Genomic DNA, 16,376 nt, shown 5'->3' with positions numbered 1-16,376 from the left:
CTGTGCTCACTGTTCAACTGTGTTGGCTGCAGCAGAGTGAGGAGACAGAAGGGGTGTGACTGATATCTGGACTGTATCCAGAGGAACAGCCAGGACAGATCTGTGCTGATGGACAGACTCTCTCAACTCTCCAGTTTTAAAAATCAGAGACACAACTGGTATTCAGCAAACACCAGAAAAAAACTCCCGAATCTGGGATACTGTAATTCTTAATTTCAACAGTCAGTACCATCAGTAACTTAAAGTTAAACAAGAAAACATGAAAAAGAAATGTAATATTAGTAGCTTGATTGACTCACTGGGAAAGGCTCTTTCCAGCTTGCTCCTACTATGGATGGTCTAATGATGGCTACATTGAGGTTTCCAGCCTCCTGCTGTACCAGATACTCAGCCAAGGCTTTGGTGTAGGTGTAGGTGTTGGGACGCTCCTTGATCAGCTTAGGAGTCATTACAGACACCAGCTCGTCATCCATCCAGCTAGAGGGAAAAAAAAATATAAGATCAGTCTTATATTTACAACATTACAATATAGGTCTTTACTGTCATTGTGTAAAACAACGAAAAATCAAATCATCTCCCCCAACTGCCTAATGCAGAATATAAGATAAAAGTAGTAATAAGAAAAATAGTTGAAATAAAAAAAAAGAGATACCCAAGTATAAAAAAAAGCTAACAAATGTAGGCATTAAAAGGGATCGTCAGCACTTATTTCTTCTGCAAAATAGAATAACGTAGTTTCCCAAAATAAAGACAAAAAAATTGTCCGCAGACATTTACATAAACCATTATGGCTCCTATTTTTAGCAAAAATCCTTCAGGTGCAAAGAAGTACAGGAAGCGCTGCAACAACTGTCTAAATATTTGTGGTAACTTAAATAAATCAACCTTTTTTGAAAAAAGAAAATGAAACCCACCCTTAAATGTGAAAATGTTCTCATCGCTTTTCTTTTCTGTGACAGTAAACTGAATATGGTGTCATCTTGGTCTTTGGGAAACACTGACATTCGGACATTCTTCTGAACAGTCTGACATTTTATAGACCAAACAGCTGATTGATTTATCAGGTAGATAATCATCAGATCAATAAACAATGAAAGTCTTAAGTGTATGTAGCGCATTAATACAGAAGAATGAAAATGGTTTTGGGAGCCAATGAGTGGCTGAGACTGGGAGAATTAACCTTTCTATTATGTGCCGTTAAATCATCGATTTCCGCTCCAAGTTTTTTCCGATTTAAAGGTTTTATTGAATTTTTCAACAAACGAAGAACTGGTAAAGACTCTGAGCTTTAACGTGTTGTAAACAAAAATGTGCGCTCCCATGTCACGCCCTCTCCCCAACTCCTCCATCCAGGTGGCAGGTGAAATTATATAGTTTAATTCTCCTACAATTATACTTTAGAAATATTTAGAAGAAATTGTTGACAATTGTTCAAAAAGAGCTGCCATCTTCTTCCAGAACAACGACAGTCGATCAAGTGCTGTGTTTGACGATTCAGTCCAGGAGGCAATCGTTTCTCTCACAACTAAGTAAACGTCAATCATCTAGGTCTGTAGCTCCCTTCACAAGGTATAATTTTCTAGTCAAACTCAGCATGTGGTCCATCCATCCAAGTTCCCTAAAAAGCTCAATGCTACTGTGCGTACAATCCCTGAGAATCCTCCCACTAATCTCTACTCACTCTGCAGGCTTCTAATGCTTTACTAATCTAGTTCAGCAGCTGAGACTGGCAGCCTCTGCAACATTAGTGCTGCTAAGAAGCCATTTACTCTGCGGACATGGCTAAGCTGGCACGCTTAACTGACATTAATCTTGATAATACCTTCCAACTTGCTTTTTATGCATCAAGCAATAAAAAGAAATAAAGAATCATTTTAAACCCACATCCATCATCCCATAGTACTGCATGACCATCCTCACAGTTGAATACATAAACAAGGCCATAGAAAAAACAAAACACCACTACCGGTTTAACTATGCAGCAAATCTCACTACAACTTACTCCAGAGAGTCGATGAGTCTGCGGTAGTCAACTGGGGGAGGGTAGACAATTTCCTCAATGAGCTCTCGATCACAGTTGGCGTAGGCTGTGGAGATGTGAATAAAGATCTGCAGGTGCTTCATCTTGTGAGCCAGTGCCAGCATTTTCTGGGTGGCCAGGACATTCAGCTGCATTGCATCTCTGACAGAGAGAAGAGGGATAGACAGTTACTTTTAACATTCATTCAGTGAATGAAATGACCAAATTAAGTATGTACAGGACATGTGTTGGAACACTGTGCAGGACATGTTGTCACAGTTATTTCTTATTTGCAATGGAGGCTTAAGAGAAAACGTGAGATGTGAAAATGGATACCAATCTAATTTTTTGAGCTGATCAGCCTAGTTTGTCCACTAGTATGTCCACCTCTAGAGCTGACTAACTAACTGTACTAAGTTACACCTCATTTGTTATATCTCTATGAAGACCAATGTGAAAATGTAGCATCCCCCATGTTTGAGCCAGAAATGCTGAAGAGGAGGTCTAGGTAAAGACTTTTTGTCAAGAAATAGCTCCAATATGCGCTCTCTGTACAATCACAAACTGTCAGTTTCGCATTTTTGTTTGTATACAGTTGAACAGAAGAGAGGAGAGGAATGTTTTACCAGAAACAGGCTATAGCCCGACCGATATGTTGTCAGTTTCATAAATACAGAGCAATATCTGCATGTATTGTCCGATACAACCTTTTTAAATAAAAAAACATAATGCAGAACAAGATGCATAGGTTAGTTTATAATTACTGAAATCCCAGTCCATTCAAGAAATGATCTGCACAGACAAACAAATGATTAAATTTTTATTGTTAACTTATATCCTATGTAATGGAGAAATACCCCCTCCAATATGTATTTGCCACAGTGTTTGAGGATCACTACTACTACTACTACTACTACTACTACTACTACTACTACTACTACTACTACTACTACTACTACTACTACTACTACAGATCTTTGTATATTTGCTGTCAGCTCATCGGCCGACATATCAACAGAATTTGTAACTCCTTAACACTGGTATAGGCCCCAAACATCAAGTCTCAATGCTAAGCTGGGCTAAACACATCCCGATTCCAGCTCCATACTAATACATGAATTTGTTTTTTTCATTCTACTATTGATTTCATAAGTGGAGTTAAATAAGAAGAGTCTTTAGTTCAGCAGTAGAAAAAATGTGATTGGAGGCATCAGATTTCAAGTAACCCCGTGTTCTGCAAACAGTTGGCACAATCTGTCAAAACCAACCTTCTGTCATTGAGTGAAGCAAATACCAATGATGACGATAATAATAATAATAATAATAATAATAATAATAATAATAATAATAATAATAATAACATTACATATTATCCTACTCAATATGCAAACCATGACTGGTTTAACACACAGACTATAAACTATTACTAAGGGTGTAAATCTCTTTGAACCTTTTCTATAAACATGGTTAACTTTCAAAAGCATTTGGAGAATTCAGCAGGGAAAGAATGTACTGTACATAGTGACAAGAAATTGAGCATAACAAGCAGACAACTCACTTGAGCGGCTCATTAAAGCGAATGGTGGCGGCACAGTGGAAGACGATGTTAATGTTTTCAGCCAGGACGCTCTGATCCTCTTTACTGAGAGCCAGCTCTGGCAGTGTGAGGTCACTGTTCACTGCTATGATCTTCTCCCCAAAGCCCGGCTGCTCTTCTTGCAATCTTTCAAACAACTGAGAGGGAAAATGGGGTCAAAATGATGCACTTAACATACATAGTAAACTGTAGACACAGTTAGAAATTGTAAAGTATAATCATTAGTTCTTCATCATGTACTTGAATATATTTTCATCAAAGTTCCCTGGCTGATAGCAGAGTGCCCTACTTTTAATCCATTCCTCCTGCAGCAGATCCCAGATCTCTATATGCCTCCTTCATGATACCTCCTCTTATCTACAAACTGATTACATATGCATTGCCAACCTACAGGGTATTGAAATCAGCAGCCTTCTGCACCATCTGAAAGCTTGATTGTAAGTTTCAAATGGAAAGTCAACACAGTTGTTTCAACCACTACTCATCAAATGCAAGCTCACTGTAATCAAAGCAGTATGTGAACAAGCTAAGGTATAATGCAGCTAGTAAGAGTCTTCCATTACCTCAAAAATAGCGCAACATTCATCTAAAAAGATCCAGCACGTTAGATTTAGGAGAATCTATTGCAGAAATGGTATATTGTATTTATAATCATGTTTTCATTGGGGTATAGTCATCTTAAATTAAGAATCCTTGTGTTTTCATTTCTTTATAATGACAAATTCATATCTACAGAGACTGTGCTGTTGCTCCGGCACGTTTCTACAATAGCCCATAACAGACAAACTACACTCTGGCTCTAAAGAGGGTCTACAGTTTTTAGCGCCTACCAAAGGGGAGGGTGAAATGAGGGGTGTTCCATTAGTTTTGCAGTTTTTAATCTTCTACCTCACTGCTGGACTTCACCAAATCCTACACAATGTACTGTTAATGGCTTTTGTTGTGCTGAGAATGGCAGTGTCACGCATAAATATTGTCATAAATACTAAAAACATACATTACTGTTCGCAAATGCAGCATAAAATCACTGTTGCGTCTGCAACTGTACAGAACAACAGTGAGAGTGCACGTAAATGTCATTATGTATTGCAATCTTGCAAAGCCAGACCCATCCCACACTGCTCAGTTAGCGCTGGAGAAGGATTTGCTGCACCAATTCTAATTCTTATATAGTGGGGAAAAATAATCTGGCTTCTTTGTATTTCTTTAAACCGACCGCAAATTATCTTGGGTTGTGCTTAAAACATGATTTATGTTGGAAACAGCTTATGCTTTGAAAAGTTATAGCATAACCTCTGCATTCTACTCAAACTGAAAAAATGATTATATCATTTAGCCCACTTCTCACCTTGCAGTTGATCATGTCAGCAATGCGGGCCTGAGGGCTCTGACCAGCTTTTGACCTGACCATCACATAGACAGCTTTGACTCCTGGACAGGACCTCAGCAGCTTCTCCAGCAGCACCTTTAATGAGTATGAAAGGGATGCAAAAGGTTCAGTTGAGGAACCGCTTTCATTTGCAACCTCCTCCTTTGTCTATTGCAGATGTGTAAACTAACGTATTGCATCAAGCTTCTTCATCCACAACATCAGAACAGACAGACTGACATACATGATAATCAAACCATGTACAAAAGGACAGCCACATGAATTATTTGCAACATTTATTAATCATCACCATTCAACAAAATATGGATTCATGTGCTGAAATAATTATTCATTTATGCTGCTGAAGTAAGAATTAGGGTTGGGAGACGTCTTCTGAATTTGCATATAATGTTGTCTACGGTGAAACATGGAAATGGATGATGATTGTTTTTTTTTTTAATAAGCTTTTCTTACTTTTCCAACCTATGGCCCACACTTAAGAGAGCTCATTAAAGCTGAAGGTCATGTATTGTCATTATGTAACTCAGAGTGGCAGAAAAAAAATGAACATTTGTAATTCTTTCATGCTACAGAAAACATAGAACGTACTGTATAGTTATTTATCTAAAAGATATACATAAACATCTTTACACCAATGAAATAATTCTGCAGTGAAGTTTATGCACTTGGGCAGATCATATGAATATAAAATATTGTAAATACCAGTCATGGTGATGTAACTGCAGAACATAACAGGGAGGAGTCAACAGCCAGAAGGTGACAATGAACCAGGGAGAGTTTCCTGTAGTCATTACAATATTAATCATCTATGATTGTATTTTTGTAAATAATTATGCATTTTAGCACTTTGCTTCATGTTTGGTAGGCATAGTCATCTGAGTAGTGCCTTTTTGTTCTAGGAGAACAGGAGAGTTTCCTCAGTAACCAAGTTATAAACCTCAGTCTAGAAAGGCTCCTTTTACAAAGAATAACTCACCCCTGATTCATAAGGCAGCTACATTTAATGATATTCTTTATGTTCGCACCAAAATCAAGTGATGCTTTCGCTGGGTGGCAAATAGTTTGATTAAATATGCTGTCAGGTGCAAGGACCTATTTTAAGAATTAGAATAACCCTCTTGATGACACTCCTTAAAATACATTTGGAATCAGTTCTAATGCTAAATGGTATGCCAAAATGCTCTTACAGGCTCTTAACTCATAAAGCTGTAATTTCACATTCAGTGACAGATTCTTACTCTCTGACACATATCGGGTGTTAATTTAGAACATGTAGTAGTGTGCACCCCGGTACTGGTGTGGACCAGTGTGGTTTGTTGAAGTGAAACTGATGTTATGATGTTTGAGGGCTCAGTGGTTGATGACTGTCAGTTATAAGCAATAGGTTAGGTTTCAGCACAACCTTACCAAGCATGTTCTTACTGATGCATTCACAGCATCAACATGAACAAAAATACAGCATTAAACTCTTGCCGTTAGCATACATGTGTGAAATTGAGTAGATTTCCACTTGTCTCATTAGGTAGCTCTCATTTTTTAGGTTGAGTCGTGTCCCGATAGCTACTCGTTTACACAACTACTACTGTACCTTGCCCATGAAGCCTGTCGCTCCAGTGATCAGCACAGTTTTCCCTGCATAGTATTCTGGGATGTTCACCATGATTCCTGCTGTCCTGATCAGCGTGCTCCTCAACACTACTCCACCTGCACAGACAGGACAGAAATAATTTTAAAAAAAAGACAAAAAGGGAGGATTAGATAATGTGAGGATGACTTCAAGCTTGAACTTGTTCCATGAGGTGTTTCCCACATGACGACTGAAGATGCAATCTGAAATGAACTTGAGAGAAATAAAGATCCATTGTCAAGTCATCATTGCAGCTTAGAGGGAAGTTGTGCAGACGCAGCTTTTTTCAGACCTGCCTTATGTGAAGCAAGGCTATCATTACCAATTAGCAGTTGTCTGCTACACTCTGTCAGGAGAGCACAGAACAGGGTGGCAACTGACACATACACCCTTTAAGGTCTTCATTTCAACAAAAAAGGTGCTAGAAAACATTTTCTAAATTTGTTCTCTTTTTTTCTCCCATCTATAATTTCCATGCTTTTTTTTTTTTTTTTTTACATGACTGATTGCCATCTGCACTGTATTCTCTCTGCTCTTGTCACTGGTTTGAAGTTGGCGGGATACAGTTGGAGAAAAGTGATGTCTGGAACATCTATGCACCAATCTGGATTTAGACATTTTTGAATTGAGAACTTGTGACGGATGTTTTTTTTTTTTTGGCATTCAAAGACTTATGTCAGTCACATGTGATCAAACCACATACACACAGCCCTGATAAAGCCGATAAATAGATTTTTATCATTAAACTCAATATATCAAATACTACCTTTTTTACATTATATCTAACCTTGTCTTAGCTCCTGCAAATTTAGCAGATATTTTTGATTTGTTGACAATGAACGTATATAACTGTCAAATGCCAGTGCCCGTTTTACTACTACTTCAAACAATTCCTCTACCAAATTTGGAGACATCATATTTAAATTCAAGAAGCAATAACCAATGAGCAGTTTGCTATTTTTGTTTACAAAGTGATTAAAGAATGGCCTAATAACTCATTTAATAATCTATTCCAACCTTTTGCAAACATCACATGATGTGTTGACTCTATGCACAGTAGTATGTGGCCTTATCAGTCAGACTATGTTGTTATTTCCGTAGAATGACACCTTTAAGCTGATTAACAGGCCCTTCGGGAGATAAACTCATCTAATCATTAACTCGTCAATCAACCACCCTGTGACTCAAACATATTACAACTCTTATCTAATCAAAGTAAACACGAATATGGTGGACCTCAATAGCGTAGGCAGCGCTGTAACCTGACAAACTAATACGCATACGATACAGTTATCAAGTAATTAATCTTCTAAAAACATAGCTGATGAATGCACAAAAATTATGAATAACAGGACAGTGTGCTGCTATCTCTACATATTATCAGCAACTATTGCCTAATTTCTCTACATGACGGACAGACACTGATCAAGAGAAAGTCAGTGTCAATAGATCACAGGATTTTAAGACTTCTTTGCATTCCAAATACTTGAGTCAATGCAAAGCCACCAGTACAATTAGTCATGTGTGATAATCTATGTGATACTATAAATATGGTTTAAACAGGTAGCTAAAGCCATGTTTCATATTCATTTGGAAACCATGACAATAATCCAATACAAAGTGCCTGCAGACTTCACAGTGCTAACACATGTTAAATGGGGATCTTTTGTTGTCTCTGCTTGAGTTTTACTAGCATCACTGCTCATGTTGTTACCGTTAAACCAGTTATTCTGCTTTGCATGCTGCCAGACTTGACTGTACAGCACAGTACTGCAGTGTTACCTGGGTGTCCATGTGAAACTGAAGGTTAGAAGTCAGAGGTTAAGTTCTTATCTCAGCCTTCATTATAAACTTGTAAAAGGACATTTCTCAGTTCCCCCTTTCTCCAGGTTGTCTGCTTGTATGAGGTATTTGGCCGACAGAATGTTGGAAGCCATGAGTCATTACTACCAGCTGTCTGAATACAAAAAAACGTTACGATGCTGTCAGTGAATTCTACAGTCACACAAAGCTTCAGTTTTATGCAGCAGTTCATAAAACACTGCAACACCAATTCTAAGTGAAAAAGAGGACAGTAACAGACAGGGGTGAATCTTCATTGGCCTAACGATTCAATTACAATTCAGATATCAACGATTCAAATGCAAAACAATTCTTGATGCATCTCAGTGTACGGCATCCTCAATGATCTATATTACTGCACATGGCTACTTTTTATCATTAAAATTCCCCTTTTATTCAGAAAGTAATTCCAAGAATCACAATACAGCGGTCTACAAAATAAAAAAGCTGCATCTTTTCAGTACATAAACGTTACAAAACAAAACATGTATCCATCTGCAGTGCTTAACATGTTAAAGTGAAATTCTCGCCAAAATGCAACCAAGGCTTTTTTTGTGAATGTATATGAGTAAAACCTTTGTGTAAGGCTCAACACAACATGAAACTTTGCTCGTAGTATCACCAGGGTCTCTCCATATGAACACCAGCATTGAGAACATTGTTTGTGCACAGAGTTTACTGAACAACAAGAGTTTTTTGAACAACTCACGTTAGCAGTAGCTTCTTCTTCTTGCTGTCGTCATGGCAGCCCAGACATACTTGGGGATCGACATGTCTGGGTAGAGTGTATGTGGTTCAGCTGAGTTATGTGTAGTTGAGCTATGTGTGAGATCCTGGTGAAACTACGAGCAAAGTTTCACGTTGTGTCATGTGTCAAGACTTCTTAGTTTAGTGTTTTAAAAATAGCGATTTTGATGCTCCTCGTAATTACACATTGGTTTGACTCATATACATTCACAAAAAAGCCTAGGTTGCATTTGGCATGAGATTCACTTTAATCTACAATAATAATGTTTTCACACAGGACAAGGCATGTATTGATTTTGTTGCACACGCCCCACTCAGAGGCAAAGTTGACAGCTCCTCCTTAGATCTTGGCTGATTAGCTGGGCTGGCTGCAACAGTTATTTATGGCTGCAAACATTGGTTTCAGGTGAATTTGGCTAACGTGATAAGTAATTGTTGTGAGGCAGAAGCCACGCTCAGCATGGGTCTTGTCCGGTTCGTGCTTCCAAACAAGTTCATAAAATCCAACATGAGCCCCAAGCTGTCCGTTTAAAATAATTATGTTTGCAGATGACTTGCAGATGATCTCTGCCTCCCTCCACCATACCTCCTACCTAAGTGACATTAGCCTAATGTCCACCCACAATTCAAAGCATGGGAGCAATGTTGAGAACTAACTCTACAGTCCAAGCTGAGGCCAAACAATCAACAATCAATATAAGCTGCAGACTCTTGGTTATGCTCCATCTCTGCCTTGACGCAGAAACTTTGCATCGCTGCATTTCATAATCGAGAAATTTCCACACCTCTAGTAACAGATCACGGTGTACTACTATGCACTACACTCTGAATACCTGCTCAGTTTCTGGCCGATGCTGCAGTTGTACCGTTTGCTGCATCAGATCCTGTGCCAAGTGGCCAGCTCCAGCTGTATGCCTGTCAGACCCTGACAGAGACTATCCCCAAACTGAACTGACTAAAGGTAGTTTGAGAATGTGCACAATGCTCTCATAAGAGAACTGAAAATTTTATAAAAAGGCACAAGAGTAACATTACTCTCTAGTGACGGCATTTAAAAAAGTGTTCACCTAAAAGACAACTTGCAGGGCTCAAGACAAACACTATCCCACTCTCTGAGGGACTGTCTCCGTCATTCAAGCTACAGGTCAAAAGTAAAAATGTTGACATATATTGATGTAAATGTGATAAGCCAGAAACCGAAGGAAAGAAAACTTCCAGTAAATTTGTTTTTTCCACATGGAGCATTTCATATGAATGAAGTGAACAACTGAAATGCCAGTGGTTGTGCTTATTTACCGGTAAATGACAGTTATTTATTGAGAAACAAAAATTGTTGAGGTTGTCCGACAGAGAGAGCTGGACCTATGTCCGTACTAGCGCTGGTGAAAGGAGCATGCTGCCTCCAAGACAGCACTGATAAAGTTACAGGTAGATGTTAGCTTGTCTGTCCTAGCTAGCTGGACTTTCAGCTCATCTGTCTTATTCTCCAAGTGTTTTTCCATACCTTTAGCTCTCCATTTTCTCTAACTGATTGGCAGCATATCTTCTCAGACCAGCACATCACACCCTCCTTCCCCAGCAAACAGCAACTTGACGTTTGGCTGTGAGCCATCCTCAGACATGGCAGCAGGGTGTGGTACAGCATAGTGTTAATACTACTACCGAACTGAAGAGTGGCATCACGCATCTAACTTTCCATAGACTTTGTCACCTTTCTGAGAGAAATGTTGCCACATAGAGGTAAAGAAGTGAAGCATGCTAAAAGAAGTCAGACTGCTCTTAGAAGACAGAATGTGTATGCAAACTGACAGTGCTACTTCAGACATATATCAACATCTTGTCACACAAATTTCCAGTTTTATTTCACTTGCAAGATGTACCGTACCAATGATTGTTATAAAAACCACACAAAAGATCTTCATTGCCACGTTGAAATTCATAGATATTCAGTGCACTGTCATAGAGGAGCAAAAACCAAAACGTTACTCAAATCAACTGATTTGATATCAAAACAGCTGGCTGACACCCAATTAACCACTTGCTGCAGCTATAGAATCTACTGTGCAAGAGATAAAGTCAAATAAGTATGACACAAAACTATCAGGGAATTGTAGATCTAGATTTTTGTTGATCCATGCTTTTTGGTCGTGTCACAATTTCATCAAAATAAAACAACATAAAATAACTGATTGAGTATTCAGTCTCTCACTTCATACCATTAGGGGTGCAGCGCTCTATCCTTTAAGTGGATGAGTATGGGTAATGATGTGACTGATTCATGTTAAATACAGTTTCTTTGCCACTGTAATAACATTCAGTGATGCCTCTATCCATTTTATTCATTCAACCAACATCTGGTCCATGAGTTTTTAGCACCTAAGCAATCACTGGCCTCATGTTACCATATTTAAAAGAATCAAAATGATTTTCTTACAGTGAGAAAACCATGAGTTGAGGTATCAGAATCATAATCAGGAAAGGAAAATGTCACATCAGCTCATCCGTAATTCAGGTCACACACGTGGCAGCACTCACAGCCTCGAAGCTACAGTATGTTCACAGGTCTGCATCAGCTCTGCATGTCTGGCAGCTGTTCCTTATTCTTAAATGTACTCAAGCTCAGTCAAATCATATGATGAATGAAAACCAATTTTCAAAAGTCCTCCCATAAATTCTACCCTCTACACGCACAAAGTCTGGAGCAGAATACCACAATATGCCGCTGCCTCCAGGATTCATGGTAAAGATTATGTGGTTCTGCTGAGGTGCAATGTTTAGCTCACACCAAACACAGCGTGTAGCACGATGATCAAAAAGATAATCAACCAGACCACTTAACCGTCTTCTGTGTCTCAGTCTTTCATTTGCCTTCTGGCAAACACAAGCCTAGTTGTTGTGTGTGTGGCTAGTTCAGTGACGCTACGACGACAGTGTATAAGAATGCTGCCTCAGCCTGAAGTCTGCAGTTTATCTGTCATCATTCATCCGCAACTCGCAGACTCATTCACTCCTGCTTTTTTTTCTTACGCTTGGCTGATAGTTAATGTTTACAGTAAATTCTTGAAACTTTGTAACGAAGAGTATAGATACTGCTGTCAATATTGTGGTAATTGTCATGACTTCTGTATGAATTTATTTGGTCACATATGTACTTTTATGATTCATACTCTCACCGTGCAGGACTGATAATTAGCTCTTAATATGCACATGTACGCAGATGTCAGTATTTAAGCATATTGTCTGATAATAACAATTCTAGAAGTTTATGTGTATTGTTAGTGTAGAAGATTCTGCCTCAGTAACATACATCCTTTTTTTGTGTGTGTATCAGCCTAAATATTAAGGCTTACTGTTTGATATGACTTTCAATCCTAAAAACGTCACAATTCAATTCAATTGTCAATTTTTTAATTTTATGTCAGCCCTAATGGCTATGCTGCTGTTAGACTCCAATCTTGATTTGTAAACAACTACAGACCTTTGGTGTCATGCCCAGGTAAGTGTGCAATTTACATTTGTCATATTACTTACAATGAGAGGCTACATAACCACATGTCAGTCTAATAAAACCGCCATAGTTTTGGACGGAAATGTACCACACCAAGGCCATGAAGTCATATTTAAATAATTTCTTTGAAATGTAATAATATTTCATCTGTCAATTGGGAAGAAACTAATAAACCCCAAAACGGAATAGCAGATCCTAGATTTGATTTTGATAACTCAAAGTGAATGCTCATTTTGATTGATGTTCATTTTATAACTCAAATTGTGGCACCTCTACTACACATATTGATATTGGAATTTTTTACTACCCTACATCAATATTGGTATTGGTCTCAAAAATAGAATATCCGTTGGGCTCTATAGTAAACCAGGTTTGTGTTTTACCAGTACTGCAAACTCAACCCCATAGCCTGGTCCATCAAAAGTACCGGCTCAAGAGCAGGGACTTCTGGGAATTAGGAACTTGTCTAGGAAGCAAACATTAGAACAAGTATTTCAGTTAAGTTCTCAGGTATTAAAAAGGGTTCCATGTCCTTGTTTAATATCAACAACAGAGGCTGAATGTTGTATCAGCTGGTGTAAACATTCAATCATGCAAGTACTGTACTTGTCACAGAAAGTCAGGGTGTGCACAGCCCAACATTGGCACACAGTTCAGCAACATTGCGCTGCTCAAATATCGATTATGCTAACAATACCTCAGGCAGAAAGAGACCAACACATATTACACTAATCGGGTGTGTTTCAGCATCCATTTGTTTAATTGCAGGCACAAGTATTGGGCTCATGCATACTCATTTCACAATGATAACAGGGGATTCTTGTACAGACTTGTGAGGTTTAATCCACTTGTGTGGCTACAAACTCTGCAGTATTTTATGGGTTGGGTGCCCCTTCCGTAGCTTGTGAGACTGAGACTAGAGTTACAGCAAAGCTGCTGATATGAACCCCAAACAAGCAGAGGAGTGTCATCATCTTCAGCCAATATCAAGAATTACTGCATGCCATGGAGGTAATGCTGCATTCACTGGCATGACAATACCAAGGCTCATGTTTCCTCCAGCTTCCTTGACTACAAATCGTGCATCTGTGTATGGAAACAAACAAGAAGTGGCCATGATGAACCAAGGAAAGAGGGAAACTTCTGGGTCTTGTCCTAAAGAAGCTCTGGGGATACGCTACACTGAGCTGGTGTCCTGTTTAAGTCAATGCATTTGAGTCTATATCAGAGTGAACAACACAGAACTGGGACAAAAGGCAACAGCTTTAAAAAAATAATAACAATTAAAAAGCAGCTTTCTCTCTGCAGCATTCCCTGAACAGAACAGAGGCTGGCACTCTCGTATATGGATGCCTTTAAAGAGGACTAGCCAAGACTGAAAATCTAAAATCTTGTTTTAGTCCATGTTCAAACAAATCTCAAAGACCTACCATGGCCTTTGAGCGAGTGTCTGTGACAGAGTTACTGTAGCTTACAGTCAGTCAGGCAGCAAGTTGATCCCTGATGCCACATCTTCACTCTGAATAATTGATCAGACGCATTATAATGCTTGAGTTGGCCACCTGTGGCTGAGCTTAAACAGTTTACACAGGGGAGAAACTTCCAAGCGTTGACAACAAACAAACCGTCTCAGGTCAATGGATCCATGTCCGACTAATCCCACTGCCAAGCAAAGAAAAACCTGTCAACGGTTTATAGATTTTCAGACATTGCCTCAAAAAGCCATCAATTACTTCCATATCAAACGACACATGAAAGAAGTAGTCTTCATCTCTTCTTGGAAAGACACTTTCCCCAAGTAGATAAAAAGTGTCAGCTCAAAAGGAAACGCCGTCAGATGACAGTGGTGGACGACTGTTCCAGCAACACCGCGATCAAGTCACATCCGTCCGCAGCAACCTGCGTGTTCCAGTAAGAAATGCTGACTTTCTGTGACGTCACAACTCGCGTGTGGCTTGTATGATCTCGTATTGGCCTCGGGGGTCAAATTACCCACAGGAGTTAGCCAAGACATGAGGAATGTCATGAGACAGCGAGTAGTGGGGTGAGCTGGTCATTTTAGAAAGTGTGCCCATGTGACTCAAATGTTACTTAACATGTGAGGAAACGATCTGGATTGAGGCATTCGCTGTCTCGGTTTAACAATCCTGTGCGATCATACAGGTCTCCATACACACGGCCTCCAAAAAGTCGACAATGAATGTCTAGAAAGTCTTAAATGTATGACATTTAAACTCAGTATCTTAAAAGCCTGACGAGGGCACCATTTCCCCATTAATTAACCCCTTAACTGCCAGCACGTTACTGCTATTAGAGCCATCACGCATCCCAACGGCGGCAATCTGATGCAGTTTGGGCAAAGCAGACGTGTGTCACAGTAGTGTAGTAGTATCAGAGCAGCCAGACAGGAACCACACTCCGACAGGCCACACGAAGGCTACGGATCCCGTGATTGTCGTTAGGCACAGTTGGCTCGCATCATTACCAGCCACCACTCACCGTCCATTTGCACAGCGGGCGACAGCTTAAAACCACACCGACTGTTTTGGCTCTGGCAGCCTTTAATGTGATTACAGCAGAAGCCCTGGGAGGAAATTAAAAGTGAGGCCGCTCAGCTGACCCTCGCCTTATTACAAAGTGCCTCCCATTATCCTGCCAAAAGGGGGCAACCCTCCGCGTAGAAGTGCGTACACTAAACTGCCAGCGGCGAGGCGGAAAAAAAAAAGAAGACTTTCTGTCAGGGGGCTCCGCGGTGGCTGGAGGTGCAGCGGTGACTGACTGACTGACGCGTCTCTGCGGCGGCATGAGAGGAAATGTTAACACACGGTAAATGCCCGCACGCAAAGTCTAACTTCCATCTCCGTTTATCTTCGACCAGCTCGTGTGGAGCCACCCCTTCCCTCCCTCCTCCTGGCGCATCTCCTCCGACACCGTGTCACACGTTGAGCCGCTGGTCACACCACCAGTTGGCGCTTTGAAAAAGCCCCAAAAATGAGCGCCACGGTTCAACGGGGGAGCAGGGGCACACGCGGCTCGTGGACGTGACTCGGGTTGGTGTACTTACCAAAAAAATGTCGATGTTTCGCCGGCTCTCGAAGTTGGGGAGTCAGCAGTGTCGCGGAGCACAAGAGTGTACCTCTATGAGCAGCGGAGTGAGACTCAGCAGGAAGCCAGCGGCAGCAGCAGCAGCCTGGGCGGATAAACCAACCGCCGTGACGTCAGCGAGGCAGCGGGCTCCGGCACAGATAGGGAGAAAAGAGAGCTCTCACTCCTCCCTGTTCCACTTGGTTTTAACAAAAGCCTGCTTCAGGTGAGGTACGGTAAAACTCACCCTCTGTGGGTCCACGGCTGTGGTGAAAGAAAATTACTCAGAGTGAAGGACATATTATGTACCAGAAGTAAAAGTAGCCTACTCATGTGTAAGCCTAGTATATTATTGGATTCTAATCAGTACTTTAAAGATGCACTCTGTAGCTTTGGGGAAGAAACATATTTCATTTACTGATTTCATTTTTACTGTTTGTTTTTTTTATGCCTAAACAAACTAAACAAACTTTCTGTCTTGTCATCACAACTGATTAAACAAAATTACCTCAAAGGTCAACACAATTTCATACTATTTTTTGATTTGCTTATATGTGGCGG

At 40.0% G+C, this 16,376-nt stretch overlaps 1 protein-coding gene across 3 annotated transcripts in view; it reads right to left on the bottom strand.

Annotated features, from left to right (window-relative positions):
• The window catches only part of far1 (fatty acyl CoA reductase 1), a 29,342-nt gene extending 13,024 nt beyond the window's left edge, over window positions 1–16,318 (bottom strand). Inside the window, exons 1-6 of one of the 3 annotated variants that reach the window (XM_037107606.1) lie at window positions 15,796–16,318; window positions 6,596–6,711; window positions 4,966–5,082; window positions 3,579–3,754; window positions 2,003–2,182; window positions 300–477 (exon numbers count right to left, since the gene is read on the bottom strand). In XM_037107606.1, the coding sequence (XP_036963501.1) occupies window positions 300–477; window positions 2,003–2,182; window positions 3,579–3,754; window positions 4,966–5,082; window positions 6,596–6,667 (723 nt within the window). In that variant the 5' untranslated portion in view covers window positions 6,668–6,711; window positions 15,796–16,318. Of the gene's footprint in view, window positions 1–299; window positions 478–2,002; window positions 2,183–3,578; window positions 3,755–4,965; window positions 5,083–6,595; window positions 6,712–15,795 lie in introns of those variants that run through there. The other 2 variants (XM_037107607.1, XM_037107608.1) reach the window with 2 other exon arrangements.
• Window positions 16,319–16,376: the final 58 nt, after the last annotated feature.

The sequence above is a fragment of the Acanthopagrus latus genome, chromosome 8 (genome assembly GCF_904848185.1).
Source record: "Acanthopagrus latus isolate v.2019 chromosome 8, fAcaLat1.1, whole genome shotgun sequence".
Taxonomy (NCBI): Eukaryota; Metazoa; Chordata; class Actinopteri; order Spariformes; family Sparidae; genus Acanthopagrus; species Acanthopagrus latus.
The sequence above is the reverse complement of the archived record's forward strand: the minus strand, read 5'-3'. Positions and strand labels throughout refer to the sequence as shown.